This window comes from Lytechinus variegatus, chromosome 7 (genome assembly GCF_018143015.1).
Source record: "Lytechinus variegatus isolate NC3 chromosome 7, Lvar_3.0, whole genome shotgun sequence".
In the NCBI taxonomy this organism is placed as follows: Eukaryota; Metazoa; Echinodermata; class Echinoidea; order Temnopleuroida; family Toxopneustidae; genus Lytechinus; species Lytechinus variegatus.
Window position 1 is genome coordinate 43281080 of NC_054746.1, and position 18087 is coordinate 43299166.

The 18087-nt window shown below is 36.1% G+C and overlaps 1 protein-coding gene across 2 annotated transcripts in view; it reads right to left on the minus strand.

Annotated features, from left to right (window-relative positions):
• Nucleotides 1–18087, minus strand: part of LOC121419386 (MAGUK p55 subfamily member 5-like) — a 53563-nt gene that overhangs the window by 20890 nt on the left and 14586 nt on the right. Inside the window, exons 1-3 of one of the 2 annotated variants that reach the window (XM_041613841.1) lie at nucleotides 7364–8394; nucleotides 1909–2018; nucleotides 1353–1410 (exon numbers count right to left, since the gene is read on the minus strand). In XM_041613841.1, the coding sequence (XP_041469775.1) occupies nucleotides 1353–1410; nucleotides 1909–2018; nucleotides 7364–7490 (295 nt within the window). In that variant the 5' untranslated portion in view covers nucleotides 7491–8394. Of the gene's footprint in view, nucleotides 1–1352; nucleotides 1411–1908; nucleotides 2019–7363; nucleotides 8395–18087 lie in introns of those variants that run through there. The other variant, XM_041613840.1, reaches the window with a different exon arrangement.

Genomic DNA, 18087 nt, shown 5'->3' on the forward strand with positions numbered 1-18087 from the left:
AAAGACAATACACAATTTCTTCCAGAATCCTTTGGCACATATTTTTTATTCATACAAACAAACACTTGGGTGGTCATTATATAAGATTCTGTCAAAAGTCATTTTGAGATTGTGACCAAAACTGGAATTTATCTTTAAAGGTCAAGTCCACCTCAGAAAAATGTTGATTTGAATCAATAGAGAAAAATCAGATAAGCACAATGCTAAAAATTTCATCAAAATCGGATGTAAAATAAGAAAGTTATGACATTTCAAAGTTTCGCTTATTTTCAACAAAATAGTTATATGAACGAGCCAGTTACATCCAAATGAGAGAGTCGATGATGTCACTCTCTCACTATTTCTTTTGTTTTTTTATTGTTTGAATTATACAATATTTCAATTTTTACGAATTTGACGATTAGGACCTCCTTGCCTGAAGCACAAAATAAACTCCACGTGTTCAGGGCAAAATAAAACTTTGTTTCACAGGACAATGATGAGAAAATGAGAAAATGAGAATATTTCATATTTCATACAATAAAATACAAAAGAAATAGTGAGTGAGTGATGTCATCAACTCTTTCATTTGGATGTAACTGGCTCGTTCATATAACTATTTTGTTGAAAATAAGCGAAACTTTAAAATGCCATAACTTTCTTATTTTACATCCGATTTTGATCAAATTTTCAGTGTTATGCTTGTTGAATTTTTCTCTTTTTATTCAAATCAAGTTTTTGTTGGGGTGGACTTGTCCTTTAATGACAACTATTTGTACAACAATCCATTACACTGTTATCAAACAGGAAAACACACATTTCATGACAACCATGTCCTTCTATTGATTGTAAAGTACCCCCTCTGTAGCTAATTTATATTTATGTGTGCAGGTTCCTCCAGTGAGAATCCTGAGTCAATAAATTTCTAAAAGATTTATTATGTGCTTTTGATGCCTCTGTCCATGAGAACAAATTCCAAATCTAGCTATTTGGGGATATTTGGACAAGTGCCAAGTTTTACTGACCATGAATTTGACCCGATATCCCAAGTTTGATAGAAATTTAAATCTGGAACCCATTTCATAAAGAGTTAAAATAGTTGTAAATTTTATCAAATGGGACCTTTGGGCTTCAATGAGGTGCAAAGTGAGGTACTGATAAAAAGTGGTAGAGGGCATAAATATTCAGGATACTGGGATGTGGGGTCAAATAAGCACACGTCAGATTCAACTATTCAATTCATTCAGCTCCACAAATCACAATTTCATTGGCACTGTCTTGTATATCATGCAATGCAATGGAATATTTTACAATTTTATCCACGATAAAAACATTAATTGAAAATTAATAAAAAAAAATCATATTTAGCTTACCTCCATCTCTAATGGTCCTCCTTTTAACTCGCAGATTTATTGTTCTTGATTTTACACACTGGAAAACAGACAAGAGGAATAATACTTACATAATTACATTCTTAAAATTAACCCCAAATGAACATCAAATCTTTGTGATCTTACACACATGGGAACATCACACTGAATTTATGAACTTTTATTTAAAGCGAGATTTGAATAGTTACAATGATCAATAATTTCAAGAGAAAATGTTTAAAGGGAGAATCCAACCTTGGTAATAATATGATTCGTCTAAAGGAGAAAAATATATATATATAAGAAAAAGAAGTGCCATGATAAATGTTTGAAAGAAAATGAACAGTGAGTTATGGCTATTTTAAAATTGAATTCACGATAGACTATCAGCATTTTATTTGGTGATCTAGTAAAAATTGTGACAAATGGTATTGTATGCATGCAACTTATATGGCGTATAATTCCAAACTACCATACTAGATATCAGGAATTTCGGGGGGGGGGGTGCTTATAGGACTATTTCAGTGTTGATCAGAAGTGAAAAAAAGACTAGACTTACCTGATGAATATGTGCAATGACCTCTTCATGGGTTGCATTTTCTAATGACCTTCCATTGACCTCTAAGATTTCATCTCCAATTTCAAGATCTGCTCGATCAGCTGGGGAACCTGTATAATAAAGGAAAACTCATATCAAGCCTAGGCTAGGGGCTAATAGAATACTCACCCACCATCAATCTGGACCAATAAAATATAAAAATGTGATATCTGTTTATATATGTAAATGAACTCAATCTTCAATGCTTTCTGCTAGATCAAGCATCGAAATGGTCACATTAAATATTGAAAGAAATTAATCAATTCTGCTTCAAACATGCGATTCATAAATTATAGTCAGAATCTGGTAGCTCCAAAATTAGTAGGTTTCTTTGAGGTGGAAAAATAATATTGATGTGCATTAAATTCTAAAATAACTAACTTAAGCTTCAGGAATACATAGAAGTAACGGCACACTTGTATGGTACTAGTTGCGCTGACTGTGAACCATCAAAAAGTTTTGGGGCAAAAATAAAACATCAGCACTAGTTTTCACTCTCCACAAGCAAGTTTAAAACTAAATCACAACAGCACTACACCACCAATTTCTTAAATTTAACCGCAGTTCAGACATTTCGCTTACTAGCTCAGACCTGGCCAGAGGTAGCAAACATACCCCCATCCCGCTGGTCTAATGTACCTATGGTAGAACATGGACCTATAACAATTGTAATAGGTCCATGGGTAGAACCAGCATAATACCCCTTTCATAAACCCAATTATTCGGCTAATAGCAGCATAATTTGGTCGTAAAATCGGAGGAGGACCAGAGTTATCCGCATTATTTTGATGCTGCTATTATCCACATAAGAGCAGCATTGGGACCAGATTTTGACTTAATGAACGCATTTCCAAATAATGCGGATAATTGCCATGGTGCGGTGACAAGGTCACCCTTTTCCAACTCCATCGCATCGGAGGGGGCGTGTCCAGTTGTCATGACGATTATCCGCCTTTTTCTGGACGGTCGCTCGTAAAAATAGTGCGGATTATTTTCGGAGTTTGTGAACGCAATTTTTATTGAATTATCCGCATTACTCTTAGACGGCTAATTGGAGGATGGGTTTATGAAATGGGAACAAGATTACCTTTTAGCCTAGCGCACTATATGCGATGCGATTGCAACAAAATATTAGAATGTGCCCCAACCTGCAGTGCTCTGCAGCTGCAATCCGTCTTGTTGCAGAAAAATCACCGACCAAATCTTAGTCATTCGACATGTCAAAGCTTTCTGTGATTTTTCTGCAATTTTAATAATTTCACCTGATCAGATTTGTCCTAGACAATGAAATCATGACCAACTTTCTGCAGCACATAGTTTCTTCTGGTCTTGCCGCGTAGAGTTTGACTTAGTCGCCTGATTGGATTGTTGCGCTGGATATTCACACAACTCAACATAGTAAATTGGAAAATAACATCTTATTTAACTGGCCTGATTGGTGTAACTGCTTCAGAGCTGAGGTTGAACAATGCTTATCGGTCAAGTATACACGTAGATCTCAAATTTTGAATTTAAATTGATATTCAAGTCTAAAAATCTGAAATAAGCATGTTGTAACCCAAAATCTGGGGCAAAATTGCAAATCCGAGACAGAAAAAAAAAGTTCATCAAATTGGCCTTGCATCAGTGCAAGAAGGAGGCACCATGGAGATGCAGGGTTTTGCAGAGCTGGCCTGCAATGCAAATGCACCGATATGCAATTGGCAAATTGTTCCAATCGGATCTTAGTGCAATCACATCACATTTTGTGCACAGGGTTTTAGGAGCATTAAAAGAGCTGATCAGAGCTGCGCAAGGAAAAGTTTACAGAAAATTACATTAGAAACAAGGGAGATACCGCCTGTCCTTCCTATTCTGCAGTTATTACTAAAATATAATTCATCATGCGAGGCGTTAATACATTCCATGCAAAAAAATATCTAAATAATACTATTTCTAAAAGTCAAGAACCGATTTAAAAGGGACTTATGAGCATATGTTTGGTCAGGATATTACCCCAGTCAATAATTAACCCTCATGTATGTAATTAAAGCTGTAATTGGTGACACTAATGAGCAAACCATTTAGGAGACCAAACAGAAGGGATTGGAAGAGACAAGGACATTATTATTTTTTGTTAAGTATGGTTAGATCTGTATAATCATATACATGTACAGTACAATGGTACATATATCATTTTTGTGAAGACTTTGTAATGAAAACTATACCGGAATGCTACATGTACTACTACTCCTGCAATCGCTGCTATTAATATTTTTGAAGCATCAAACAGCTGATGAGGTTAAGTACAAGAAGAAAAACAAAGAGGGAGAAAAACATAAGAGAAAAAAAAGAGAAAGGGAAAGAAAACCAAGAAGGAAAAGATGGAGAAGGAAAAGAAGAAGGAGAAATAGTAGAAGACAAAGAAGATGATGAAGATCAAATAAAATACAAAAAACAAGTGGAACATCCCCCACAATCTCATCTGTATCATGCAATCAATTAATCATTCTTGAAATGTCCAAATGTCAGCGACTCCAAAGTCCATTATTTTTATAGGCATTTATGATAAGATACTGTCAAGCATTGATAATAAAATTTCAATTTGTATTTTTCTTGAATTTCTACAATAATCAGCAATAGTATCCAGCTTACCAAAGAGAAAATAAGTTTAAATAGATTAGAAATTTCAAAATCTTAACTTTGGTTATGAAATTGATGTTGATAATGCTACTGTGGTTGGAAAATCAGCACTATGTCTTACTTTTGCTGTATCACCAAGACAAAAAGGGTGTGTGAATTGTGTGTGCATTATGATATAATTGTAACGGGATTATTTAATAATCTACTGAGTTCTTGCATAAAAGTATTTTTCTCAATAATGCCTATTTTATGAATTTGCAGATGTGCATCAGATGCAGCTTAATTTGATTCAAGAAAGGTTAAAGGACCCAAATATGTCCCAATACTTGGGTTTTGCTTTTAAAAGGACTCAATATTGTTTGTTTTATTGTTTTGTTTTGTTAAATATGCATCAATAGGTGGTTTCAAACCGCCTCGATCACAAGAATCCCCGTTAAATTACGAGAACTTTTTAAGGCTAGAAAATACCCGTTAATTATTCCAGCATTCACACCGCCCCGAAACACATCCTTCGGGATAAGTTCCCGAAGTTACGAGCATGTGCAGTGTGGTCTGATAAGCAGGCAAGGCGGGAGATTCAAAATCACTAGCCCAGCAGCCACCCATGCCGCCGCGCCCAACGACACGCTGGGATAAAAGTTCCCGTAATTTGCTTTCACATCGCCAAAATACCTGCGACCTTGGAAAAAACCCCACGAAAGTTCTCCTAATTTCGCCAAGTACCTACTATTTAGCGGGTATTTTCTTTCGGGGATATTACACATAGTTTGCTTTCACATTACCAAAATACCTGGTATTTTCTGATCGGGGTAAATTTCCCGATCAGAGAATACCTGGAACTGGCGAACTTCGAGGCGGTCTGAAACCACCTAAAGACTTATTGTAAGCCACACTTCTTTCCCTTGCTGCACTAAAAAATAATGCACACTATTTCTGACTTCATAATGCAAGACAGACATACATGTATATCGCCGAGCTGCATTATTCTGATCTGTATTCAATCCGGACTATTTAAGGATAAATTCATGAAAGAGTTACAGTACTACCATGCCTTCAAAGATTTGACTGACCTTTGAGTGAGACTATTGAACAAATGCCCCCATTCCCTGTCAAATACTCATTTATGATAATAAATAATTATAAACTTCTTACATACAGAAGCCTTTACAAAATACACAAATCCCTTTTGTAAGTAAAATATTCCGATGAGTGAATAGAAAAAAATACAAAAAAATAGTTTTGAAAGTTCAGTCGACATGCTCAAGTGCGTTTGCATGAATTTCCCTGACTTTTTGACTGTTTGCGCAAAACAAAATAAATCAATTGTCTGGGTAAGTAGAGTTCACTTGGAGGTAAATAATGACTGTTTGTCTCACAGGGCCAATGGTGTCAAACAGTCATTGTATCACTTGTATTTTGTTATTTGAAATAATTCTATTTTACATGTACATCCAATAATTAACCTGGTTTGTAAAAAAAACACTAAATACCTGACAATATGATCATTTCATTTCACTTATTTTTGTATTTCTTTCTTTCACATACTAAAACCCCACTACAATAAATGCATAATCATGAAATCACAAACCAATAAAAAGTAAACAAGTACCATACACCTGTAGCAATACAATCAGTCAAGTAAATAAGGGTGTATTTATGCTTCCATTGCGAGGACAGAATCAGCGATTTCAAACGTCGATTCAAAACGCCGATCGTAAACGTGGTTCTGGGAGTGCTGTTAATGCTTAACTTTTCAGAGCAAATCATGATCTCCAGCTGGCTTCGCATTGTAAAGCGAGGTCAAATTGAGCGCGCCTTTTTTCGAAAGTTTTTTTTTCGGATTGTTGTTATTACGTGGAGATAACATGGAGCAATACGACTGTATTTGCCCGCAGATTTTCATCTCACCGGAAGCATGTACCAAATGACGTCATTTAAACACGTTTATGATCGTGGTTCTGTTTATACTTCCCCAGAAAGCCTGATTCTGGTCAAACGACGTTTACAAACACACCTTTTTGTGAGTTTACGATCGGCGTTTTGAAACAGCGTTTAAATGAAAGTAAGCATGGATGCAACCGTGTTTTGGACTAATCACATTTGGAAACGCTGATTCTGGCCTGAAAAGTGGAAGCATAAACACGGCTTTAGTTATATAAATAGCTTAACTGAAGTCAGATAGGTCATCCATAAAAAGCAAACTTGTAAAAACTGCCCTGATGAAATTATAAAGGGTGGAAGATGGATCTAATTTTATACATAAAAGATCAAAGTTTGATTTTAATTTGGATACGGAAAAGAAGGAAACATGTGAAAAGGAGAAAGAGGAGTGAACTGTAATACAAGTTATAAGACAAATAGTGTGTGACAATAGCAGCCTTATTTACATACAGGCCAAGATTTTGTAAAATGAAGTGAAATGTATTTGCATGACATAATTCATGAAGTGTATGAAGTTTCATGTTCAAGTGTAAAATCAATGATTTTGACATGTATTATTGATCTGTGGACATGGACACCATTCTCATCCATGTATCCTAACACTTGAACTGGAATATTTTTTTATCTCAATTCTGTGATCTGACATTTAGTGACTTTTAAATAGTACCATTAAATGGTAATCAAATAATTTCATTTCAACAATTGTTCTACCCTCGCAAAAATGTATGCAGTGTTCATCTACTGTTTGCTTCTTTTCCTATGCTAATGAGACCCCCCCCCAAAAAAAAAAAATGAAGTAAACTCCAAGAAATAAACGACTTATGGTATGTCTAGACCACTATAATGGGCTTACCATAGAGTTTGATCTTTTTGTTCTTCATTTCAGCCAGCATGATCATGTATCCTCCTATGTCCATCATTTTCTTCCTATGGTTTTGATTGGAGGGTGGGGAACTGGATTCTACAGGCACACCCATCATTCAATAATACTCCTCAGAAACTATTCCTTTGATTATCAGAGTCTATTTCATCAACACTGCAAAAATATCTTCAAGAGAATTGTAGTAACTGAAGAGTACATCTATTCTTGTTATTGCCAACAATTACAGCACCCACACAATGAAAGAGTATACTGAACAAAATCCAAAATGATCACAAAATCAAAATACATGTAAATCCATGGTCTTGTCTTTGCGTTAGATCAAATCCCTCAATAGACAATTTAAAAAAAAACTTATGCATCACAGAGCAGTTTTACAGAAAGGAGCACTCTTGCCAAATGACAATCCACTGAAGACTAGAGAGTATTATCATTGGTCAAATAGGATGAAGCTCCATGTATATCCAGATAAAGATGTATTCCTATCATGTAGACAGAGCAGAGCCAATATGTAACCTAATTAACATGATTAATAAAGTTGGAACAGAAATTAATCAAGTGTCCTGTCAGGAAGATTCTCATTGAACTATACATCGCCAGCTGCACAAGCATCAAGGTCTGAGCAGAAATTAAGCACGTAATTTGAGGATATACTTATTTTGTCCATCATTCAACCATGAACTTGCACCGGCTGACAGGATATTGATTCCTACCCTCAGTCTCAAGATATGTCTTCCCAAATGATCAGCGCTGTTAGAGCAAATAACAAGGTCAAGCAGCAATTGAGCACACTAAGAAGATGAAAGCATTTATCTCTCGGGTAAAAACTCCGGTACATCTTTCACATCGGATGCAGGTCTACCTAATCAATGGAACATCACCCCTCTAACATGTAGAGCTGGAATGTTGGTAGATGTTTTTACAGAAAGATCATTTACAGTGACACTCTCTATGATTGAAGACTTTATGATACTCAATAAGGAATGGGATGGCAAACAATATGATAAGAATAATCAGAGTTTAGCTATGGTCCAGTACCACCACCACTATTGTTTGCAAACTCCAAGGAATGCCAGGATCCTTTTTCGACCAAAAGAAACTCATCAACAAACAAAGTTTATCCATCAGTATAGAAAATATTTCCATAGAATGGGTAGAATGACCTCTTCGGTGACACTGCCAGCTTTTATGAGTTCGACTTGGGAAGTAAAGATACACTCGCAGTATGGAACCACAATCTCCCCCATACACCCGCAGAGATACGATATGCATACACTCATACAGACTCTTGATATTAGTTCACAAGCCCCTCCCCCTGGCCTGTTGAGTATTGCATCAATCTGGCTTGGATGTGTATATAGGCCAGGCTACAGGTAGCAAGGAAACTGAAGCAGCTTTGTTCCTGTTTACTTTCCAGATGATTTTCAGAGGGATTAACTTACATGCAACTTTATCACATATTAAAGCCTCTTACAATTTCTGGTAAATTCCCTATGTAGCCTACATGTACATGTCAGTGCATATAACTGTTCCAATTCAATACTAGATAAGAATGCGTATGCCTGAAAACAGTTATGAAGTACTAGTATGATGAGGGGAATATACATTTGTTGGAATTTGGAAATGTGACATTTACAATGTACTTTGATTTGGTGTTCATTTTTGTAATTATTAAAGCAGTTCTCAAGGATGCAAGGATAGAATAGGCTAACGCTTCAGAATAGTCTTTGTCTAATATGGCTTCCTAAAATCCAAGCACTTAATTAGTAAGAAACATGCTAAAAAATCACACTTTAAAAAAGAATCAATGACTAAAAAAAATCAAATATGGCCACTACACTTATCTAATCTTGACTAAAATGTGAGAGTGTGACCCTTTACCAAGATGCCTTCGACAGAATTACATGTAGCCACTGACATTAAGTTCAGTTTCAGCTAGTGTAAAATTGGTTTGTCTTGACCTTTTATGAGAAATGAATCACAAATTGTTCTCTAGAGCTACAAAAATAAACATGTACATGGAGGCACATGTCTAACATTTACTTCCACGTAATACTATTATTCTGGTCGAACCTCTCTCATATTACATGTAGGCTCCCAAAGAAGACAAAATAATCATCAGCAAACACTATAGTTGAATAAAATTTTCTTTTAATAATGTGACATCTACCAGAAAAATCTTGCTATGAAAATTGAAGCATCATTTTAGATATCAATTAGACCCATTATTTAACATGTTATACACTGTCTAAAATTATGTGAAAACAATAGTAGAGCAAGTCACAGTATTCATATTGAGTAATTGGGATTCATATTGTTATGGGAAACCTATATTAGCAATATAGCCCAGAAGGCAGAAGTCCCAAAATTTCATAACATTTGGGGTACATACATGTTCAGGGGCCTGTGAGGGAGCCATAAGATAGATTATTAATTCAACATATTGATAATAATAAAGTAAGTCAACTAACTTTTTCCTATCCTGCTTATATGTTTACATGTTTATATTTGTTATGGATCCCTTTTTTATTGATCTTTTCTTTACAATTGTAAATATCTATACTGGTAATTATTATTGTTTTGATTGTCAAAAAAGAAATACTATAGTAATCTGGACCATTTATATAGCGCAGTTATAATACTATGAGTATCTTTACTTGGTATCATAATTAACACCTCAAATGTAGCCAAGCCGCCAAATAGGTACTCAAGCATAATTCCAGGAATATCTTCCTACCAGGTACCCATTCACCTCACCTGGGTTGAGTGCAGCAAAATGTGGGTAAATCACTTTCAAACTACATCCCTCATAATAAAAACAAGTCATAACCACTAGACCATGACGCCCCCAATTAATGCACCCTACATACCCTTTCAGCAAAACTAGGGAATTTTCAGAGGAATTCAGCCTTGGTCATAGCATGTTGTGTTGGAAAGGAGAAAAATAAATTTGACATGTCCAAAGGACAAAAGACACAGATGCCCTCACTTTGATAATGCGATCAGAAATTCATTCAATATGATTGAACTTAATGTCGTGCAGAAACCAATATGCATAATGAACACATCAAGACCTTTGACCTAAAGACTCGCACTTTCCATTAAGATGATATGACGGTCAGGTCATTTGATATGACCTAACTGTATTTTGATGTCATCTATCTAAACACCCATTTAAAAAAATATTAGATGACATCACATAAGCAGCCAATTTGAAGTCTTCATGGGATTAGTGACTACCAATTATCACAACTTTTAAAATTGAGAACTTTCTTGCTGTGTATCAGATAATGTTCAAACTGTCACCTACCAACTTGTCTGATTTTCCTTTTTCTCTAAAAACAAATTTTTATTTGTGTTGGATTCCCCTTTAATACTGATAAAATGTTTTTTTCTTAATCAAGCCTGTCTCTCTTTCCTTCCATTGGAAAACACACAGTGTGAAAATAACAATATTGAACATTTAATAATTTACATGCCAATTTCCATTTCGCTATGACTACCAAGTATTTTCTTCAGTCAGTTTCTTTAATACTTTTTTCAATTATTTTTTTTTCTTTAAGAAAGAGGAGCTTTTGTGTTTATAGTGCATATATGTTTTCTGCATGAATTCCATTCATGAAAAGAGACATTTAGCCTCCATGCAAATCATCTCAACCCCTAGAAAGGAAGTATTCAATATAAATACCATGAGCAACCAAATGACAAATAAATCTACCCAAGTAATATGAGAGAAAGAGAGAGAGAGAAAATCACTTCTATTGCAGATTTCTTTGGATAGTGACAGTTAATTTTCATCACAATTCGGGTGGAGTCTACTTTAGATTTTAATCTCAATTTGACAGAAGACTTTCTGGGTGAGATTATGTCAGCCATGGAGGCTGCTTATCATTTAGAAACTACACGTATACACTGTAAGTTCAATGTCTTGGCATTTAAATTCTTGCTATAGTTTCACATCATGTGTACACATAATGTGTAAATCATAAATCTTGGTATCTTCATCATTATAAAAAAAGGTTTAAGTTAATAATATTTTGTAGTTTATAACCCTTACACTTTGCCATGTATCTGTTCAAATTCATTCACTTAAGTTACATGTCCGGGTTACATGTATATATCCCTGTACTATAAATAATAGTCATTGTTACAGCATTTCATATTTTGATTTGCAATGTGTATTAAAGGTTAAGTCCACCCAAACTAAAAGTTTTTATTCGGATGAATAGACAGCGTGCGACACTGGCACTGGTCTGACGGTTCCAGGTGGGTGTTTCATAAAGCTGTTCTTAAGTTAAGAACGACTGGTGATCCTTTTTTGTGGTAAATGGTATATACATTGGCGATGGTTAAGCGCATAAGAAAGGTTCACCAGTCGTTCTTAAAGTCGCTCTTATCTTACGAACAGCTTTATGAAACGGCCCCCAGACCAGTAAAATGGCTGCCAGGCCAGTAACTTTCAGAAATAGCCACAATTGCTGGTCCGACATGACCAATAAAATATATTCAATTCAATTCAATTCAGTATTTATTTATATATCAAACTGATACAAATGGTATTTTCAGATCATTTGTAAATTATCAAATGGCTCTGGTGTTATAACAAAATGGCTCTCTTAGATTTCTCTCATGAATTATGTTGTGCGTGCACTGTATGTATGTTTTTAGGGGGCAATAATAGCAATAAAAGACAGAACAAATAAATTCAAGTCTTTTTATTTATCCTTTTCTTTATTTTTCGGGACAAGTAAAATTCATGTTTGGACCAGTAAAAATTGGGTATCTACTCACTGGTCCAACATGAACAAGTTGGACCAGTAGAAAAAAAGGGGTTAGTGTGGAGCCCTGGATTAGAGAAAAATCAACAAGTATAATTTTGGAAATTTCATCAAAAAGTAACACTTAAAAGTTTAACATATTTTTCACAGCAGTTAGGCTTACATAGAGGTCTACCTCCATGATGCAAACGAGAGAGCCAATGATGTCACACACTCACTCTCTCTTTGTATTTTATATATAGAATTATAGATCATAAAACGTGTCCATGGTGCAGATTTGCCAAATAGAAAACTCTTCCTTGAATCACAAAACATGGCAATTCCACATGTTCAGGAAGGTATCAAACGATCTTTCACATTATGAGGGAAAAAAATAAAAATTATTTCATATTACAAATTTACGAAATCGAAAGAAATCATAAGAGTCATGGCTAATGTTATACATGTAGGTTCGCTTATTTGCAAACAGACCAGGATGTGCACTTCCATGACATTTAGGTAAGTGCAGTGCTTGAAACCCAGTGTAACAGCTGTAAATCCAGGGCAATTGCACTGCATTACCATAGAGTGCTTTCATACAGATTTATAACCAATTTCAAGGAAATGTTTATCCTTATTTCAGGGGTATGAGTGGTCACAAATAAAAAGATCTGAAAAAAGCTGAAGAATGATGAAAAAGTCTGAAATAAGAAACTTTTAGTACAGAGGAAAGCCAAAATAAGCTGAAATTAAACTGAAAATAAAAACAAAAAAATCTGAACTCTCACACCCCTGTTATTTGATATTACCTTTTGTATTGAAACCAACCCTTTTTGGGGGGTGGACTTCCTTTTTAAACAGTATCATTAGCATTTTTTCTACATTTATATTTCTCTGTCACTAACATTTTTCTTTAAGTGGAATATATAAAATTATTTTCTTAACTTGTACACTGTATAGAAAGAATGTTTCTAACGCGATTGACATTCCTTGATAATGGATGCACTACATGTACATGTATACAGGATACTGGACAAATAGTTTGATATTATCATTACATGATTACCATCATTATCAGGCCAGATTCTATCAACGTTGCACTGGTCAGAATCTGGTATTCCAAAACAGCATTTCAAAATTAAGGATCTATATAAGTTCCCAACATACATGTAAGGAAATAAATAAACTGATTTCAAAACCATGATCAAAGAAATCGGAAGCAATATGAAAATGTTACACCTCCTCACTTTCCTTTATCCAAATTGTACCTCATACAGGTCACCATGTCATGCATTATTAGTCACCACAGAGGGTGTATTCAGGTTGCTACATAACTTCTTAGATGAACTTGCCCTAAATGGCACTCAGTATATAATGCATAGTGGGTATGTGCCGTGAAGGGGACCCCCATTTTTACACTCAAATTTCCGTTCCAAGGCAAAGCATTTTTGTCTTATTGAGAAAAAGAACAAAGAAAGCCACTCCAAAGCATAGTATTTTCTTCTTTTTGAAAAAAAAGAAAGAAAGAAATCCGCTCCAAAGCTTGGCATATTTTTCGTTACGCCATTCCGGTCGCATTGATCTGCTACAATGAGCTGCAATTTTGGTGAAAAGCGGCCGAAGAGCACTGCCCGACCATTGCTTTTGCGTGAGCGCACCCGCCGGGCTAGCTGCATCATACACGCATGCCCGTTCCATAGGGATGCGTACACAGTCACACGCTGGCGATCCGTTCCAAGGACCCGTTTTCACAAACATTTGTAGTTCCGAAGCCTGTTCCGAGGACCCTCCTTTTTAAAATTAGCCCGCTCCAAGGCCCGTTTTTTGTCTCGCCCGCGGCACACTGCCACTACTTTTTTGGTCGAGTGCCCCCCCCCCCCCCCGGACGTGCTCTCACGTCCCAGCTTGCTCCTACTGCAGAAAACACTTTTCGTCAAATATGGATGATTATATGACACCTAGATAGATCCTTGTGATTTGATTGGTTGTTTGATATCGTTCATTCAGTCCATTTTGCAATGACATCATCAACTGTCCAAGTATTCTGTCCATTGCACTCATAACCATTCATTTATAAAATTTGTATACCAGTTAACTGAAGATGCCATCGAAGAATCAGGACAACAAACATAAGGACGAGGTCAAAAGGTGGTGTCAGTCATGTATGTAGAAGTTCAAAACAAACATCTATTTGAGCTGATCCAGGATACCAGACTCTAACAGGTTGGGCTGCAATTCTAGTCTGTGGCAGGTTCTTAAAGATTCAAACTTGCAAAAAAAAGTATTGCAGTGGTTTTTTTTTTAAGGTCAAGATTTTTATGATTTTAAAGCAAATTACAAGCACTGTAGTATTCAGGAAAGAAGAATGTGCATCTTTAGCTGAAAATGAGTCTTGTTGCTGGCTCAATGGGAAGAGTTAATACCTTAGGCAGCTCTTTCAAACCTAAACTGAGTTCACTTTGGACAAAAGCTACTTTCCTTTAAGCCACAGGGAGAATCACAAAAGTCAAGTTACATTATTCTCTTCTCCCCCCTCATCTACTTAATTTATAGCAGAATTGTAGTAATCAATGTGACTTTTGTGAGTCTTCCTCTATGTTTGGATTAGAAGAAAAAGCTTCCCTCAAAGAGGGGCCAACTTTGGGTGTGTTTATGCTTCCATTGCGGAGCCAGAATCAGCGCTTTCAAACATCGTGTCAGAACGCCAATCGCAAACGTGGTTCTGGGAGTGCTGTTTATGCTTGTTTTTCAGAGGTGAAATCTCAATCTGCAGCTGGCTTCTCATTGTAATTTTAGTTGAACAGGAAAGCAAGGTCAAATTGGGCGCGCCTTTTTCAAGTTTTTTTTCAGAATGTAGTTACAGTCGACTGCTATTTTAAATTGAAACAATTTATGATATTTCAGTATTTGCATAGAGCCACTTGACATGGCCATAGAATTTCTACCCTGGTGAGGATAATAATATCACAAAATAAAAAAGTATTAAAGTAGACAACCGAAGAATCAAAAGTATTTTATAATGACTTTTTTTGGTCATCATTGTAAAGGGGAAGTATTACTAATCAGATATATAACTTCACCTTTTAAAATAGTGATTAGAGTTTGCAGAAATCAGCTCTCAAAAATGACTTATTTTCATGGCATATTTCTGCCTTCGTCCGTCCTCTGGCGAGCTCCAGCTGAGTGACGTCACACCACGAGCAGTGAGCAGCTGAGCTGACAGCAGCCCACTGAAGACGATCTTTCCAATCAGTGTTTTTTGCTCTTAGAATAGTTTATTCCTCTCAAGATTGGTCTTATTACATAGATAAAAGTTTGAATTTTCTGAACAGTAAAATGAAATGCACATTTAACATATTTTGGTAACCGATATTTAGCTTAGAAAAAATTATTTGTTTTCAAGAAATATACGTGAATAAACAAAGCATATTTTCACTTAGAAATCATGCTTGCACCACATTGATATTATTATCAATATAAAGCATAGACATTCGTCTTCACAACTGAATAAAAATTATGAAATTTAATTACTTAGCAAGTTCAGGAACCACAAAAAAACACGGCAATATATGATCGCGAAATGATTGGAATTGCACTTGGATTGCCGAAGCATTGCGAGGCAACTGCAGCGAACGCACTTTGTTCATATATCGTTATGAACGCAGTCTATATAATAGCATGGTCTGTGGACAAATCTGTACGCACGCGTTTTTTTTTATGAGTGCGGGGATCCTGGTTCGAAACTCTTTGATTTTTTTTTGGTTCTGGATTTTTTTTTTTTTAATTATGTTCCTTCCCCATTCCTATCAGCTCTTTTTTCTCTTTTTATTTTCATGTGAGATTCTATTCAGTCCTGTATTTATTAAATCTTACTTCTTAATTGCTGCTTTTGATTTTCAAGTTCTTGATTAGATTCTCTACTTATAATTATTTGGGCAGCGACTCACTCACTCACTGACTGGAGTGGAGCAACACAATGACGACTGCAGTGGACAAAATTGGTCTTTACAGTCCACAATTCAATAAAAACGGGCAAAGGAACACAGTTCTGAATCACGTTTGGTCTGAAGTTGTCGAAAACAGAAGAAGAAAACGGTAAATTCGGAAGATATTGAATAGGTCAGTAAGGTGATTCAGTGCATGATGCACAGAGAGATGATGAGCACGTCGATTGTGTGACGTCATAATTCTCGACCGTTTTCGGCTGCGTGATTGTCGGTCTGGGGGGCTGAGAAGGGTGTCTAATAATTTCATTTCTTGCATTTCCACGACATCTATAAGACTTTTTAGTGACATATTTGTGTATAAAAAGACAATACCTTTCCATCCATATATAATTTGTCTATAATCATCACTTTCGTGAAATTTTCTTCGTGTGTCTCCTTTAAAAAAAAAGTTTAAATAAGACATAGGGATCCAAATGTCGTCCGTCCGTCACAAATCTAATGACACATAACTCCACAACCGCAAGGTGCTTTTCAACCAAACTTGGATGGTAGATGGACTTGGGGGACCTGCATGTTATGCTGCAGTTGGAGGTCACATGGTAAGGTCAAAGGTCATTTTCAGGTCAATGTTAAAGTTTACATGCAAGACTCTCTTATGACACCTAACTCCGCAACCGTAGGTCACTTTTCAACCAAACTTGGATGGTAGATGGACATGGGGGACCTGCATGTTATGCTGCAGTTGGAGGTCACATGGTAAGGTCAAAGGTCATTTTCAGGTCAACGTTAAAGTTTACATGCAAGACTCTCCTATGACACCTAACTCCGCAACCGTAAGTCGCTTTTCAACCAAACTTGGATGGTAGATGGACTTGGGGGACCTGCATGTTTGGCTGCAGTCGGAGGTCACATGGTAAGGTCAAAGGTCATTTTCAGGTCAACGTTAAAGTTTACATGCAAGACTCTCTTATGACACCTAACTCTGCAACCGTAAGTCACTTTTCAACCAAATTTGGATGGTGGATAGACTTGGGGGACCTGCATGTTATGCTGCAGTCGGAGGTCACACGATAAGGTCAAAGGTCATTTTCAGGTCAACCTTACCGAACTCCGCAACCGTAAGGTGCTTTTCAACCAAACTTGGATGGTAGATGGACTTGGGGGACCTGTATGCTATGCTGCAGTCGGAGGTCACATGATAAGGTCAAAGGTCATTTTCAGGTCAACATTAAAGTTTACGTGCAAGGCTCTTAAGGCAAGTGTTATTCCATCCCAGTCATATTACAATGAAGTTTTGATACAATTCTGTTGCATGCCCTCGCGAATCACGATATTTCTGGTTATTTTTATACGTGGGCGAGACACAAAATTGCTTTTGCCTTGTTTTATTCTACTTCTCTGGCTCAGCGATGTCTCATCATAACTCATGTTCTGTATTTTAAATCCCTCAACATTCATCGTGATACATGTAGTGATCACGGTGATAGAAGGGGAGACCGGGGTTAGTTTGAACAAGGGGCAAGTTGAAACGTTGTAATTTTCTTTAAAGCCTGTAGCATAAATTTATGCAATACTGCCCTCAATTTATTGCTATTAATAATACAACATTGTTGAATTATTATTGCAATATATTGAGGGCAGTATTGCATAAATTTATTTTACAGGCGTTAAAGAAAATTGCAATGTTTCAACTTACCCCATGTTCCAACTAACCCCAGTCTCCCCTACTTAATTTGATATTCACACATGCAAATGTACATTGGTCATTATTAAAACCAGGGAGATGAGAGATAATTCCATGGAGGTAACTCCCTGTAATAGCACCATGTAACTGCATTTGTCTGTGGATTTTCATCTCACAGAAAGCATACCAAATGACTTCATTTAAACACATTTACGATAGTGGTTCTGTTTATACTTCACTAGAAACCCTGATTCTGGTCAAATAATGTTTAAAAACACACCTTTTATAACTTTACAATCGTTTAAACGA